The following is a 17,708-nucleotide window of genomic DNA, read 5'->3' as shown; positions in this document are numbered from 1 at the left end:
TAAATTTTAATGTAAATATCAATAATTAATTTTGTAAGTCATTTTAAATATTAATACCGTTAATGAATTAATAATTTTTATCTGAAATATACCTAATTGAGACATCTTTTCAAAAGAAGTTGATACTTAACATCCAAAATAAAGTGAATACCGACTAATTAAAAAGAAATTACGCCCTATTTACATCTTTTGGTAATTTTATTTGTTATGCGAGACAATAAAATATATAATAGATGAATAGATCCGAGAACCACACATTGATGCGACCTAGAGCACTGTTTCAGGAAAATTAAATTAATTTATTTTCCACTTATTTTTGAAATAAATTAAATGTGATAGTCAAAATATAAAAAGCGTGCTGTTAATTTTCCTTTTAACTTACCCTGATCCTTTTTACTTAGTAGAACTAAGCTTTATATCTTCAAAAGCACATGCGTTCATGTTGATTCTATGGTTAAAGTCACCTATACTTAAAAAGTTTGCTTATTAAAAAGATAAAAAACAAGATAATTTTTTTTCTATTCAATTGTTAATTTTGTTAATAGACAAAATTGAACCCGCAATCTTTCATACCTTCTTTTCCGAACTCTTCAAAGTAAGACAGAAAATATATACTATTGAGTTAAGAAATTCAAATAATTAATTGACGCAGGAAAAAGATGCTCTTTGCTCTGATGCAAAAATTGGTATAAAAGACCCGCCAAGCTTGTTGGGGTATATGAATGAAAGCAATACCAAACAGTTTTCAAAGTGTGCAGTTTAGATATTTGATGATATGCGAAGCTGAATAAAATTAGACTAGACTAAAAGTGAAATGAAGTTCTTAATGTAGTTTAATTAAATTTACTCCATACTTGTAAAATTAGAAAAGACAAAAATTAATAAAGATCTTAAAGTAAATTGATCTCATCAAAATTCATTTCCATCAACTCAATATTAACTTTTGAATTCTCAAGTATTTTCAATTCTGGTTGAGACATCAATAAAATATGACAATTTTCGGTAATAACTCAAATTTCATTTCATTAGTGACTCAACAACCTTCCACAAAATGAGACTACGCCATTCAATCTTATTTAAACTTCATCTACAAAATCTTCTCCTATGCAAACATAGACTAAAAACATATATATAGGTTCATTAAAACCCCTTACCGGGGTCTATAACTCCACACTTTTGACCAGCTCGTGATATTATGAAGGACCATTTAGAGTATCAATGACTAATTCTATAAATAAAGTAGCCACGAACAAAAGAAGCAAAAAGGACAATGCAATTTACGATGGTACAACGAGTGGTTGATATTCTTTAAACAGAAATTGCCAAAAAAACCTGTCAGCATTGTTCAATTCATTTAACATTAACTTCGCATGAATCATTGCATGTTTCCAACTGTCAATTTTAAGCGCACACGCAACGATATTGTAATGAAAAATAATAGCCATCGACTGTTACTAGTTGTCACGTAATATAACAGCTGAGAAAAAAAAGGATCATGTGGTTGAAGGAAATGAATAGCTTCAAAAAGACAAAATATCTATTTGGAGAAAAACAAAAATGATATACCATGCATGAACATATCCATTCATTTATTTTCAATAGATCAATAGTATAAAATGAAATAGGATTTTACTGCTTTAACTTCTCATAATTTATTACTCAAGTGAGAAATATCAGATTAACGTTCACCTTTTGGCACATTCAGTTGATTCATCTTTCAATTTATGCAAATCTGCTTGTTATTCTTCCCTACAGAATTACGCTACAGCTCAGACATCATCTTGCACAAAGGTAGAACAATAGTTTTTCTCAGGTGTGTTCTACACGTCACCACAACGTTGCATGAGAAAATGAAGTTGGTCTCGCAATAACAAAACCTGTTTCAAGAATTATTACTGAGTATCAGAAGCTAATCAGATTAGTGATTACATTGCAAAGTTATAATAATAATTTCACCCAACCCACTAAGTTCCATTCATTAGTTTTTCATGAATTCTCTTCGACGATGTAGAACCTATGCTTTCCTGAGATTTCTATGCTATACATACATTTGAAGAACATGAACAAGATTTACTTGGTTCTATATCAAGTTTCTTAGGCAAGTTTTCTTATTATTTGAGTTGGAAAATTAATTCCAGCAATTTTTTCCTAAACCAAATTAATTGGGAAATTAAAATTATTCAATTAGCACAAATTTAGATAAAACAATTACTAACTTTTCAATTAATACCAAGTTCGTTCCACCAATGTACAGAACAAAAATAATGTTAAAGTCAGAAGAATATTTCAAAATATTTTTTTTATAAGTAAAACTGTAATTATTTTAAGATCAGGTAATACTATACATTGATTATTTTGAAATGGAAAGAATATAATTTACCTCTTCAACTTTGTTGGCCAGAGAAATTTTAGAACATGTTAATAAGCATTAGCAATACCAAATCACTATCAAACTTTATCCCAATGGTGGGTTGGACACGATCTATTTATTCCCATTATATATATAAAAAACTATATTCCTGTTGATAATTCATAACATGCCAATGATACTCTCTATTAAGCTTTAATATTATGAGCAACTGAAGCATTCAGGTTCTGTCAAGGTGGTCAACGTAAAGGGTGATATGTTGACACTACTAAAAGAGACAATCCTTTAATTACATATATTTTATTTTTTAATTAAAAAATTTAATATATATTATTATATTATAAAATAGAGTTATCAAAATGAACATATGTTTTTGAGTGTCAAAGTGTTATTTTCCTTTTATATATATATATATATATATATATATATATATATATATATTCCAATTAGTGGTTAATGTAAATGTTTCTTGTTTTTAGATACCTCTCTATTAAGCTTTATCATGAGCAACTTAGCATTTCAGAGTCTCTCTGTTATGTTTTTTGAAACTCAATTAACTGAAAAGGTAGTCTTGAATTTGGTGTGATCAAATTAATTTGGATCAAAATTTTCAAATGGTGTGAATTTACAGTTTGCTGTAAACTGAGAAAAGGAATATACTTGTAAGACAATAGGACTTTGTAAGTAGAGTTATTAAAAATGAAATCCTATTAAAATATTTATTTACCATGAAAAATAATAGCCACGGTTTAGCATAAAATTCTTAGTTGGAATCCAGACATTACCTCTTCCTGAAGTAGGGGAGGGAGATCTTCAGTTGCTAGAAGGCTCAAAACTTCCACTCGCAGCTTTTCTTCTTTAAAACCCGACCACGTATGCAAGGGCAAGGCCAATAAAAGTATCGTTAAGAAATCTGTATCAGATGGGTGCATTTCTTTGCAGTGACCTTCATTATAAAGACACAACCTACTTGGCTCCATTTGACACAGAGGGACCAACACTTCAATTTCTTCACTACCATCACTAGTTGTAACAGTTCCGGAAGCTAATGTTCCTGGATTTTCACTGTCAACATTCAGATGTTTTACCACTATTTGACTGCAGCTTTTTCCACCTGACAAACCTAACCTACCACAACCAGTCAAAAGATCTGCCCCTTGGCAACAAACACCGGTGGCAAGTACTGATAGCGTATCTTCGTCACCAAGGTTTGCATATGTTTTACAACATGAACTTTCAGAATCCAACCACCTGGTCACGTGTTTGAAAAGTGAAGTTGTGCGAATCTGTTCCAGTATGTCAGCCTGAAATTTCAAATCTCTCAAATATTGTTATTGTTCATTTATTTGAAGTTCCTAATTATGCAAATGATACATTTGACAGATCCAAGAGTGAAATTATCCCCACCCCCAAAAAACAGAAAGGAAGTAGAGTCAAAACCTTTAAAGCAAGCCTTCCTTTTTCCTCGTCGCTTAATGTGAGATTTCTATCTTCTTGTCTGCGAACTTCAGCAACCCATGTTATTAACCCTCTCAATTCACTAAGAGGCGGTTTAAAAACAACAGACAGCACTTCCTGAACGTCTGTTAGATCCTCTGAATTTAGAAGTTGAGGCACATCTTCAGTTAGAAATTTGGCGACACGGCTCCAACCTTCATGTCTACAACTCTGCAGACAATCTTTAAGTATTTATTTACTATTTGCCTTAATCTACAAAAAGAAACTGGTTTGCAAAGCATACGAAAATAGAGCTTTTGTTAAGAAAGACTTTTACCTATATTTTCAATCATTACAGTTCCTACAAGTGAAAAAGGATGCAGACCTCCCAATCACACTTCACATTTTAACATGATCTATGTATGGCTATAAGACATTTTATTGTTCAAAATGATTTCAGAAGAAGAAGCTATTTCTAGCTGACCTAACCATTACAATTTTACAGTGCGCTTCATATTTTAACATGATCTATGTATGGCTATAAGACATTTTATTGTTCAAAATGATTTCAGAAGAAGAAGCTATTTCTAGCTGACCTAACCATTACAATTTTACAGTGTGTCAGAGTACTTTCCCTCTATTCTAAACTCATGATTTTAGAAATTGTATATATAGTGGTTCAACAAAGAATCTAATAGTATCACAATACCAAAGTATAAAGTATAGAGGGTGCTCTGTTAAGCCTTGAAATAACCATGTACCTGAAATACAAATTTCCAAGTATAAAATAGTGGGCAGGAAGACTAGTTGAACATGCTTAACAAGCTAAATGAGTTCATAAAATCGCATCCTTTAATCATAGCAACTAGAAAGATTTTAATGACACTGATACATTCAAATAGTACGATTTTCAGATTACATCAGCAGATAACAACTAGAAGATATATGTGAATAGAATATATAGATATACACAAATTTAGTACATATTATCAAATTATTGTTATGCCTATGATGAGGTAAAGATATTTTCGACTTCCACCCGTTTCCCTCTCAAATTCTACAACATGATTGATTGGAGTGGAACTTGTTACCCTACAAAATAAGACTCGGAAAATGTACCTTTATAAATTAATCAAACCAATTTCGATAATTTAAAATAGCAATTATTCTCTGGAGTTCCCGATGCAGATTTCTTTTCCTTAATGAAATGCATCAGGGCATAAATAATACCTAAATTACTTGAAGCATACAGTACATTCCACGAAAACTACCATTTTTGAGAAATTGGTAATCTTGAATAAAAAGAAAGAACCTCGTAAGAAATGAAAATTTATTGACTAGTGAAACATTTCCACTGTTCAATAAACAGTTCTCACACAAAATTGAGGAAGGTTTAGTTTTGGCGAAAGGGGAAGTGCAACAAATTTGAAGGAAATAATAGTAATTAAAGGGGCTATAATTTGGGTGAAATTTTACCAAAGACATTGAGAAAGAAAGAATGTGTCGCCAGCATCCCTTAATTAAGACACAACTAGCTGTTATCCTAGTATGCTTTAATTAGCAGTGTAAGAGATCTTAGTGTTACCCCCTTCGAAGTCCCGTTGCTTGATCAATGGTGCTCATTCCCTCCCAGAGAAGGGTAAGGGGAACCCAGTGAGGAGGATACTTGAAACGAGCAACATCCAATATGAGGACCATATCCCTTTCAGCGTGATATCCTCCAACTGGTGAAAAGTGACCAATTCCAGTCTGTTACCCAACAAGAAGAAAATTTTCCATCATTTCTATAAACTCATGTACCTCTCTCCATTTCCTACACAACTCAACAGTAAGTGTATCTGTATAGAAAAGGACCTTAGATGTTGAATTAACCAACTATGTATAAAGTGAAGTAGGCTCGATCAAAGTTAACTAAACATGAATTATGAATAGACAAATAATCTATCATAAAGACGAATGGTTAACCAATGAAGTTTACACCACCTGATTGAGGTGTGTCCTGTGGTAAGACACAATCACATGAGAATCCTCAGAGTGAGAGCAGGAAATCACACGTTTGCGAAACTCATCAACCGAGCTTTTATCCGATCGAAAGGCTTCAACCTTAGCTCCATTGCATCGAGCCAAACACGCAACTTTCCCGAACGTAATGCCTTCCAGTTTAATTTGAGCCAAAGGCTCACAGCAATCCAGCATGGACTCATCAAACCATCTCCAAGGACCTGTTAAGCGACTTTTCCTATCATAAATTAAAAAAAGAAAAAAGAAAAAAGAAAAAAAGAGAAGATTACTACACCAATGTACCTTTCCATTTTCTTCCAGGATCAATTGCAAGGGCATTGAGAACAACGGAAAGTGTGGCGAGACCGCAGTATGCAGGCTCTGATTGCGTCTGATAGTAGGATATTAGCTTGAAGAAGGCTTCCATGGTTCCTTGCTCGTGTGCCTCGCCGAACAGCTTCTGTGCAAAGAAGAACGAATCGATGAAACTGTTGAAGGAAGAATTAGATGAATGGAATGATGAGAAAGAGCGTTGACCTTGCCTAGGGGCGAAGCGAACTCGATTGCAGGGGAAGGTAGCTCTCTGCGGTATAAACCTGTGCTCGCCATGCTCATCAAACCTCTTCTGCCTCTTCTGCAACTGCTACAGTAATGTTTCTCTTCTGAACTTAACAAATTACCGTTACTTACTATCTTCACTTCCTCTTTCTTTCTTTCTTCTTCTTCAGTTCTCTCCCCCTCTCCCTCTCTCTGTCCCCACAATATTTTAAGAGAAAATATGTTTTAACCAACTACTCCAACACGAAACAAAAGTAAAAAAACATAAAAACTCAAATATTCATTTGTCTCAGTTCTTTTTTCAATTTGGTTCTCTTTGTTTATATATATATATATATATATATATATATATATATATATATATATAAAAGAAAAAAATTAAATAACCAAATATATATTTAAACATTTAAAAAGTTAAAAAAGATAAAAATTGTGGTGGAAGAATGGGAAGTGTTGGCCCCCTTATTGAATGTGAAGCCCCCTTATTGAATGTGAAGTAATCTTTTGAAATAAATAAATTGACCAAAAACTATAATCAAATGAAAGTTCAAGAAACTGTAATAGTAGTATGTTTTTTTTTTTTTATTATTATTATTATTATTATTATTATTATTTAATACAAAAATATAAGAAACCGTCTAACATTTTTACGTTAAAACCGTTTTTTTAATTTCTAACTTAACTTAAATAAAATTAAATAAAACTAATTTTTTTTATTTTTTAATTAACATTTTATATTATTATTATTATTACTTAAACACCTACATTATTATTATTATTATTATTATTATTATTATTATTATTCTTTTAAAAAAAATTAAATGAAACTTTTCTAATTAATTTTATTATTTTTTAAAAACAATTTTTTTTAATTAACAATTGTTTTTTCTTTGGAAACAATTTTTTTAATCATCCAAAACAAACTTGGGTATTAATAGTACCACAAATTTGATTACAAGTCATACAAATCAACCTTGTTTCCACTAAGTGGCTATTATAAGTTACAAAAATTAATCTTTACTTCTTGAACTAGGTGGTCGGCTTGAAAAAAAAAAATAGGCCAAACCATATAGACAAAGAAGTTGGACAAAATGAACAAATGAGTGAAAAGTTGTTTGTTACTTTTCGTACACTTTTTTAAAATATGCTAATCAATCTTTTTTTATCATCCAATGGGATGTACGTCTTATGTACCAAGAATTTAATTATAAGTTACAAAAATCAACCCTTTGCACCAGGTTGCTGGCTTAAAAAAAAAAGGTCACACCATATAGGCAAATAAGTCGAACAAAATGAACAAATATGTGAAAAATTTTTTGTTACTTTTCATACACTTTTTTAAAATTTACTAATCAATTTCTTTTTTATTATCCAATGGGATGTACCCCTCATGTACCACATATTTTATTATAAGTTACAAAAATTAATCCTTACTTCTTGCAATAGGTGGCTGACTTGAAGAAAAAAAAGGCCAAACAAGATAGACAAAGAAGTTGGACAAAATGAACAAATATGTGAAAAGTTGTTTGTTAATTTTTGTACAATTTTTTAAAATTTGCTAATCAATCTTTTTTTTATCATCCAATGGGATGTATATGTACACGAATTTTATTATGAGTTACAAAAATCAACCTTTATTGTTTGCATAAGGTGGATGACTTGAAAAAAAATAGGCCAAACCAGATAGACAAAGAAATTGGACAAAATGAACAAATATGTGGAAAGTTGTTTGATACTTTGCGTAAGATTTTTTAAAATTTGCTAATCAATGTTTTTGTTATCATTCAATGGGATGTAGCTCTCATGTACTGTACAACATATTTTATTATAAGTTAGAAAAATCAACCCTTCTTGCACAAGGTGGCTGGCTTGAAGAAAAAAATAGGCCAAACAAGATAGGTAAAAAAGTTTGGCACAATGAGTAAAGTTGTTTGATACTTTGCATACAATTTTTTAAAATTTGCTAATCAATCTCTTTACTTTATCATCCAATGGGATGTATCTCTTATGTACCACATATTTTATTACAAGTTACAAAAATCAACCTTTACTTTTTGCACAAGGTGGCTGACTTGAAGAAAAAAAATAGGCCATATAAGATAGGCAAAAAAGTTTGGCACAATGAATAAAAATGTGGAAAGTTGTTTGATACTTTGCGTACAATTTTTTATAATTTGCTAATCAATCTTTTTGTTATCATTCAATGGGATGTACTTCTTATGTACCCAATATTTTATTATAAGTTACAAAAATTAACCCTTACTTCTTGCACAAGGTGGCTGGCTTGAAGAAAAAAATAGGCCAAAAAAGATTGGTAAAAAAGTTTGGCATAATGAACAAATATGTGGAAAGGTTTTTGATACTTTGCGTACATTATTTTTAAATTTGCTAATCAATCTCTTTATTTTATCATCCAATGGGATGTATCTCTTATGCACCACATATTTTATTATAAGTTACAAAAATCAACCCTTACTTCTTGCACAAGGTGGCTGGTTTGAAGAAAAAAATAGGGCAAACAAGATAGGTAAAAAAGTTTGGCACAATGAGGAAAGTTGTTTGATACTTTGCATACAATTTTTTAAAATTTGCTAATCAATCTCTTTATTTTATCATCCAATGGGATGTACCTCTTAAGTACGACATATTTTTACAAAAATCAACCCTTACATCTTGCACAGGTGGCTAACTTGAAGAAAAAAATAGGCCAAACAAGATAGGAAAAAAAAGTTTGGTACAATGAACAAATATGTGGAAAGTTGTTTGATATTTTATGTACAATTTTTTAAAATTTGCTAAATAATCTTTTTGTTATCATTCAATGGGATGTAGCGCTTATGTACCACCAATTTTATTATGAGTTACAAAAACAACCCTCATTGTTTGCCCAAGGTGGTTGACTTGAAGAAAAAATAGGACAAACAAGATAAGCAAAAAAGTTTGGCACAATGAACAAATATTTGGAAAGTTGTTTGATACTTTGAGTACAATTTTTAAAAATTTGCTAATCAATCTCTTTTATTTATCATCCAATGGGATGTACCTCTTATGTACCACATATTTTATTATAAGTTACAAAAATCAACCTTTACTTTTTGCACAAGGTGACTGGCTTGAAGAAAAAAATAGACCATATAAGATAGGCTAAAAAGTTTGGCACAATGAATAAAAATGTGGAAAATTGTTTGATACTTTGCGTACAATTTTTTATAATTTGCTAATCAATCTTTTTGTTATCATTCAATAGGATGTACTTCTTATGTACCCAATATTTTATTATAAGTTACAAAAATTAACCCTTACTTCTTGCACAAGGTGGCTGGCTTGAAGAAAAAAATAGACAAAAAAAGATTGGTAGAAAAGTTTGGCATAATGAACAAATATGTGGAAAGGTTTTTGATACTTTGCGTACATTATTTTTAAATTTGCTAATCAATCTCTTTATTTTATCATCCAATGAGATGTACCTCTTATGTACCACATATTTTGTTATAAGTTACAAAAATCAACTCTTACTTTTTGCACAAGGTGGCTTGGCTTGAAGAAAAAAATAGGCCAAACCAGATAGACAAAGAAATTGGACAAAATGAACAAATATGTGGAAAGTTGTTTGATACTTTGCGTACAATTTTTTAAAATTTGCTAATCAACCTTTTTGTTATCATTCAATGGGATGTACCTCTTATGTACCACGAATTTTATTATGAGTTACAAAAATCAACCTTTATTGTTTGAATAAGGTCGATGACTTGAAGAAAAAAATAGGCTAAACAAGATAAGCAAAAAAGTTTGGTGCAAAGAACAAATATGTGGAAAGTTGTTTGATACTTTATGTACAATTTTTTATAATTTGCTAATCAATGTTTTTGTTATCATTCAATGGGATGTAGCTCTCATGTACCCAATATTTTATTATAAGTTAGAAAAATTAACCCTTATTTCTTGCACGAGGTCGCTGGCTTCAAGAAAAAAATAGGCCAAAAAAGATAGGTAAAAAAGTTTGGCACAATGAACAAATATGTGGAAATGTTTTTGATACTTTGCGTACAATTTTTTTAAATTTGCTAATCAATCTCTTGATTTTATCATCCAATGGGATGTACCTCTTATGCACCACATATTTTATTATAAGTTACAAAAATCAACCCTTATTACTTTCACTTGGTGGCTGCCTTGAAGAAAAAAATACACAAATAAGAGCTACGTATTAGTTTCCGTACAAAGTGTTAAAATATAGTGATCATTTCTTATATATTATCCAAAGGATGCACTTCTTATGTACCACAAGTTTGATTATAAGTTACAAATATCAACCCTTATTACTCTCACTAGGTGGCTGCCTTGAAGAAAAAATTAGGCAAATAAGTGGGGCATAATAAACAAATAAGTGGAAAGCTACGTATTAGTTTTCGTACAAAGTTTCAAAATTTATTAAACAATTTTTTTTTATTATCCAAAGGGATGCACATCTTATGTACCAGAACTGTGATTATAAGTTACAAAAATCAACCCTACTTACTTTCACTAAGTGGCAGCCTTGAAGAAAAAAAATGGGAAAATAAGTGGGGCATAATAAAAAAATAAGTGGAGAGCTACGTATTAGTTTGCATACAAAGTTTTACATTAATTATTAATTTTTTTTATTATCTAAAGGGATGCACTTCTTATGCATCAAAACTTTGATTATAAGTTACAAAAATCCACCCTTATTACTTTTACTAGGTGGCTGCTTTGAAGAAAAAAATGGGCAAATAAGTGGGGCATAATAAAAAAAAAAGTGGAGAGCTACCTATTATTTTTCGTACAAATTTTTAAAGTTTATTAAAACATTTTTTTTATTATCCAAAGGAATGCATTTCTTATGTACCACTTCTTTGATTATAAGTTAAAAAATCAACCCTTATTACCTTCACTAGGTGGCTGACTTGGAGAAAAAATAGACAAATAAGTGGGGCATAATAAACAAATAAGTGGAGAGCTACGTATTAGTTTTCGTACAAAGTTTTAAATTTTATTAATTTGTTTTTATTATCTAATGGGATGCACTTCTTATGGATCAAAAGTTTGATTATAAGATACAAAAATCAACCCTTATTACTTTAACTAGGTGACTGCCTTGAAGAAAAAAATAGGCATATAAGTGGGGCATAATAAACCAATAAGTGTAGAGCTACGTATTAGTTTTCGTACAATGTTTTAAACTTTATTAAACATTTTTTGTAATTATCCAAAGAGATGCACTTCTTAAGTATCACAAGTTTGATTATAAGTTACCAAAATCAACCCTTATTACTTTTACTAAGTGGGTGCCTTGAAGAAAAAAATGGACAAATAAGTGGGGCATAATAAAAGAATAAGTGGAGAGCTACGTATTATTTTTCGTACAAAGTTTTAAACTTTATTAAAATATTTTTTTTATTATCCAAAGGGATGCACTTCTTATGGATCACAAGTTTCATTATAAGTTACAAAAATCAACCCTTATTACTTTCTGTAGGTGGCTCTCTTGAAGAAAAAAAATGGGCAAATAAGTGGGGCATAATAAAAAAATAAGTGGAGAGCTACGTATTAGTTTTCGTACAAAGTGTTAAAATATAGTCATCACTTCTTATATATTATCCAAAGGGATGCACTTCTTATGTACCACAAATTTGATTATAAGTTACAAAAATAAACCCTTATTACTTTCACTAGGTAGCTGCCTTGAAAAAAAAATGGGCAAATAAGTGGGGCATAATAAAAAAATAAGTGGAGAGCTACGTATTAGTTTTCGTACAAAGTTTTAAACTTTATAAAAAAAAATTATTATCTAAAGCGACCCACTTCTTATGGATCAAAAGTTTGATTATAAGTTACAAAAATCAACCCTTAATACTTGTACTAGGTGGCTGCCTTGAAGAAAAAAATGGGCAAATAAGTGGGGCATAACAAAACAATAAGTGTTGAGCTACGTTTTAGTTTAAGTACAAAGTTTTAAACTATTATTTTTTTTTTATTATTTAAAGGGATGCACTTCTTATGGATCAAAAGTTTGATTATAAGTTACAAAAATCTTTCACTAGGTGGATGCGTTGAAGAAAAAAATGGACAAATAAGTGGGGCATAATAAAAAAATAAGTGGAGAGCTACGTATTAGTTTTCGTACAAAGTTTTAAACTTTATAAAAAAAAATTTTTTATCTAAAGCGGCGCACTTCTTATGGATCAAAAGTTTGATTATAAGTTACAAAAATAAACCCTTATTACTTTCACTAGGTGGCTGCTTTGAAGAAAAAAATGGACAAATAAGTGGGGCATAGTAAAAAAATAAGTGGAGAGCTACGTACTAGTATTCGTACAAGGTTTTAAACTTTATTTAATTTTTTTATTATTATCTAAAGGTATGCACTTCTTATGGATCAAAAGTTTGATTATAAGTTTCAAAAATCAACCCATATTACTTTTACTAGGTGACTGCCTTGAAGAAAAAAATGGACAAATAAGTGGGGCATAATAAAAAAATAAGTGGAGAGCTATGTATTAGTTTTCGTACAAGGTTTTAAACTTTATTAATTTTTTTTTATTATCTAAAGGGATGCACTTCTTATGGATCAAAAGTTTGATTATAAGTTACAAAAATCAACCCTTATTACTTTTACTAGGTGGCTGCCTTCAAGAAGAAAATGGGCAAATAAGTGGGGTATAATAAAAAATAAGTGGAGAGCTACCTATTAGTTTTCGTACAAAGTTTTAAACTTTATTAATTTTTTTTTATTATCTAAAGGGACGCACTTCTTATGGATCAAAAGTTTGATTATAAGTTACAAAAATCAACCCTTATTACTTTTACTAGGTGGCTGCCTTCAAGAAGAAAATGGGCAAATAAGTGGGGTATAATAAAAAATAAGTGGAGAGCTACCTATTAGTTTTAGTACAAAGTTTTAAACTTTATTAATTTTTTTTATTATATAAAGCGATACCCTTCTTACGGATCAAAAGTTTGATTATAAGATACAAAAATCAACCCTTATGACATTCACTTCCGCCTTGAAGAAAAAAATGGGCAAATAGGTGGGGCATAATAAAACAATAAATGGAGTGCTACGTATTAGTTTTCGTACAAAGTTTTAAACTTTATTAACCAATTTTTTTTTTATTATCTAAAGGGATGCACTTCTTATGAATCAAAAGTTTGATTATAAGTTAAAAAAATCAACCCTTATTACTTTTACTAGATGGCTGCCCTAAAGAAAAAAATGAGCAAATAAGTGGCGTATAATAAAAAAATAAGTTGAGATCTACGTATTAGTTTTCGTACAAAGTTTTAAACTTTATTAAATTGTTTTTATTATATATAAGGATACACTTCTTATGGATCAAAAGTTTGATTATAAGGTACAAAAATAAACCCTTATTACTTTTACTATGTGGCTGCCTTAAAGAAAAAAATGGGCAAACAAGTGGCGTATAATAAAAAAATAAGTTGAGAACTACGTATTAGTTTTCGTACAAAGTTTTAAACTTTATTAAATTGTTTTTATTATATAAAGGGATACACTTCTTACGGATCAAAAGTTTGATTATAAGGTACAAAAATCAACCCTTATTACTTTTACTATGTGGCTGCCTTGAAGAAAAAAATGGGCAAATAAGTGGGGCATAATAAAAACATAAGTGGAGAGCTACGTATTAGTTTTCGTACAAAGTTTTAAACTTTATTAATTTTTTTTTTATTATCTAAAGGGATGCACTTCTTATGGATCAAAAGTTTTATTATAAGTTACAAAAATCAACCCTTAGTACTTTCACTAGGTGGTGGCCTTGAAGAAAAAAATGGGCAAATAAGTGGGCCATAATAAAAAAATAAGTGGAGAGCTACGTATTAGTTTTCGTACAAAGTTTTAAACTTTTTTAAATTTTTTTATTATTATCTAAAGGGATACACTTCTGATGGATCAAAAGATTGATTATAAGTTACAAAAATCAAACTTTATTACTTTTCACTAGGTGGCTGCTTTGAATAAAATAAGGGCAAATAAGTGGGGCATAATAAAAAATTAAGTTGAGAGCTACGTATTAGTTTTCGTAAAAAGTTTTAAACATTATCAAACTTTTGATGCATAAGAAGTGCATCCCTTTAGATAATAATAAAAAATTTAATAAAGTTTAAAACTTTGTACGAAAACTAATACGTAGTTCTGCACTTATTTTTTTATTATGCCCCACTTCTTTGCCCATTTTTTTTCTTCAAGGCAGCCACCTAGTAAAAGTAATAAAGGTTGATTTTTGTAACTTATAATCAAACTTGTGATACTTAAGAAGTGCAGCCTTTGGATAATTAAAAAAAATTTAATAAAAGTTTAAAACTTTTTAAGAAAATTAATACGTAGCTCTCCACTTATTGTTTTATAATGCCCCACTTATTTGCCCATATTTTTCTTAAAGGCAGCCACCTAGTTAAAGTAATAAGGGTTGATTTTTCTAACTTAAAATCAAACTTTTGATCCATAAGAAGTGCGTCCCTTTAGATAATAAAAAAAATTAATAAAGTTTAAAACTTTGTACGAAAACTAATACGTAGCTCTCCACTTATTTTTTTATTATGCCCCACTTATTTGCCCATTTTTTTTCTTCAAGGCAGCCACCTAGTAAAAGTAATATGGGTTGATTTTTGTAACTTATAATCAGACTTTTGATGCATAAGAAGTGCATCCCTTTAGATAATAATAAAAAATTTAATAAAGTTTAATACTTTGTACGAAAACTAATACGTAGCTCTCCACTTATTTTTTTATTATGCCCCACTTATTTGCCCATTTTTTTTCCTCAATGCAGCCACCTAGTAAAAGTAATAAGGGTTGATTTTTGTAACTTATAATCAAACTTGTGATACTTAAGAAGTGCAGCCTTTGGATAATTAAAAAAAATTTAATAAAGTTTAAAACTTTGTAAGAAAACTAATACGTAGGTCTCCACTTATTGTTTTATTATGCCCCACTTATTTGCCCATTTTTCTTAAAGGCAGCCTCCTAGTGAAAGTGATAAGGGTTGATTTTTGTAACTTATAATCAAACTTTTGATCCATAAGAAGTGCGTCCCTTTAGATAATAAAAAAAATTAATAAAGTTTAAAACTTTGTACGAAAACTAATACGTAACTCTCCACTTATTTTTTTATTATGCCCCACTTATTTGCCCATTTTTTTCTTCAAGTCAGCCACCTAGTAAAAGTAATAAGGGTTGATTTTTGTAACTTATAATCAAACTTGTGATACTTAAGAAGTGCATCCCTTTGGATACTGAAAAAAAATTTAATAGTTTAAAACTTTGTAAGAAAATTAATACGTAGCTCTCCACTTATTGTTTTTTTATGCCCCACTTATTTGCCCATTTTTTTCTTCAAGGCAGCCACCTAGTGAAAGTAATAAGGGTTGATTTTTGTAACTAATAATCAAACTTTTGATCCATAAGAAATGCGTCCCTTTAGATAATAAAAAAAATTAATAAAGTTTAAAACTTTGTACGAAAACTAATACGTAGCTCTCCACTTATTTTTTTATTATCCCCCACTTATTTGTCTATTTTTTTCTTCAAGGCAGTCACATAGTAAAAGTAATATGGGTTGATTTTTGTAAGTTATAATCAAAATTTTGATCCATAAGAAGTGCATCCTTTAGATAATAAAAAAAAATTATTAAAGTTTAAAACTTTGTACGAAAATTAATATGTAGCTCCTCCACTTATTTTTTTATTATTCCCCACTTATTTCCTTATTTTTTTCTTACAGGCAGCCACCTAATGAAAGTAATAAGGGTTGATTTTTGTAACTTATAATCAAACTTTTGATGCATAAGTAGTGCGTCCCTTTAGATAATAAAAAAAACTTTAATAAAGTTTAAAACTTTGTTCGAAAACTAATACGTAGCTCTCCATTTATTGTTTTATTATGCCCCACTTATTTGCCCATATTTTTCTTCAAGGCAACCACCTAGTTAAAGTAATAAGGGTTGATTTTTCTAACTTACAACCAAACTTTTGATCCATAAGAAGTGCGTCCCTCTAGATAATAAAAAAAATTAATAAAGTTTAAAACTTGGTACGAAAACTAATACGTAGCTCTCCACTTGTTTTTTTATGATGCCCCACTTATTTGCCCATTTTTTTCTTCAAGGCAGCCACCTAGTAAAAGTAATATGGGTTGATTTTTGTAACTTATAATCAAACTTTTGATCCATAAGAAGTGCATCTCTTTAGATAATAAAAAAAAAATTATTAAAGTTTAAAACTTTGTACGAAAATTAATACGTAGATCTCCACTTATTTTTTTATTATTCCCCACTTATTTCCTTATTTTTTTCTTCAAGGCAGCCACCTAGTGAAACTAATAAGGGTTGATTTTTGTAACTTATAATCAAATTTTGATCTATAAGAAGTGCATCCCTTTAGCTAATAAAAAAAAATTAATAAAGTTTAAAACTTTGTACAAAAACAAATACGTAGCTCTCCACTTATTGTTTTATAACGCCCAACTTATTTGCCCATATTTTTCTTCAAGGCAGCCTCCTAGTCAAAGTAATAAGGGTTGATTTTTGTAACTAATAATCAAACTTTTGATCCATAAGAAGTGCGTCCCTTTAGATAATAAAAAAAATTAATAAAGTTTAAAACTTTGTACGAAAACTAATACGTAACTCTCCACTTATTTTTTTATTATGCCCCACTTATTTGCCCATTTTTTTCTTCAAGGCAGTCACATAGTAAAAGTAATATGGGTTGATTTTTGTAAGTTATAATCAAACTTTTGATCCATAAGAAGTGCATCCTTTAGATAATAAAAAAAAATTATTAAAGTTTAAAACTTTGTACGAAAATTAATACGTAGCTCCTCCTCTTATTTTTTTATTATTCCCCACTTATTTCCTTATTTTTTTCTTACAGGCAGCCACCTAGTAAAATTAATAAGGGTTGATTTTTGTAACTTATAATCAAACTTTTGATGCATAAGTAGTGCGTCCCTTTAGATAATAAAAAAAACTTTAATAAAGTTTAAAACTTTGTACGAAAACTAATATGTAGCTCTCCACTTATTGTGTTATTATGCCCCACTTATTTGCCCATATTTTCCTTCAAGGCAGCCACCTAGTTAAAGTAATACGGGTTGATTTTTCTAACTTACAATCAAACTTTTGATCCATAAGAAGTGCGTCCCTCTAGATAACAAAAAAAATTAATAAAGTTTAAAACTTGGTACGAAAACTAATACGTAGCTCTCCACTTGTTTTTTTATTCTTCCCCACTTATTTGCCCATTTTTTTCTTCAAGGCAGCCACCTAGTAAAAGTAATAAGGGTTGATTTTCGTAACTTAT

The 17,708-nt window shown here is 29.9% G+C and overlaps 1 protein-coding gene across 1 annotated transcript; it reads right to left on the bottom strand.

Annotated features, from left to right (window-relative positions):
- Positions 1-1,627: 1,627 nt before the first annotated feature.
- LOC114163774 (glutathione gamma-glutamylcysteinyltransferase 3-like) lies at positions 1,628-6,563 on the bottom strand. The gene is made up of 8 exons (XM_028048089.2): positions 6,344-6,563; positions 6,110-6,266; positions 5,789-6,027; positions 5,391-5,554; positions 4,515-4,566; positions 3,809-4,036; positions 3,154-3,672; positions 1,628-1,877 (listed from the first exon to the last, which is right to left on the bottom strand). The coding sequence occupies exons 1-8, from the start codon at positions 6,419-6,421 to the stop codon at positions 1,821-1,823; spliced, it is 1,494 nt and encodes a 497-aa protein (XP_027903890.2). The 5' UTR covers positions 6,422-6,563; the 3' UTR covers positions 1,628-1,820.
- Between the last annotated feature and the right edge of the window lie 11,145 nt (positions 6,564-17,708).

The sequence above is a fragment of the Vigna unguiculata genome, chromosome 1 (genome assembly GCF_037176805.1).
Source record: "Vigna unguiculata cultivar grain cowpea cultivar isolate G323 ecotype 2 chromosome 1, ASM3717680v1, whole genome shotgun sequence".
In the NCBI taxonomy this organism is placed as follows: domain Eukaryota; kingdom Viridiplantae; phylum Streptophyta; class Magnoliopsida; order Fabales; family Fabaceae; genus Vigna; species Vigna unguiculata.
This window is presented reverse-complemented; position numbering and strand designations above follow the sequence as displayed.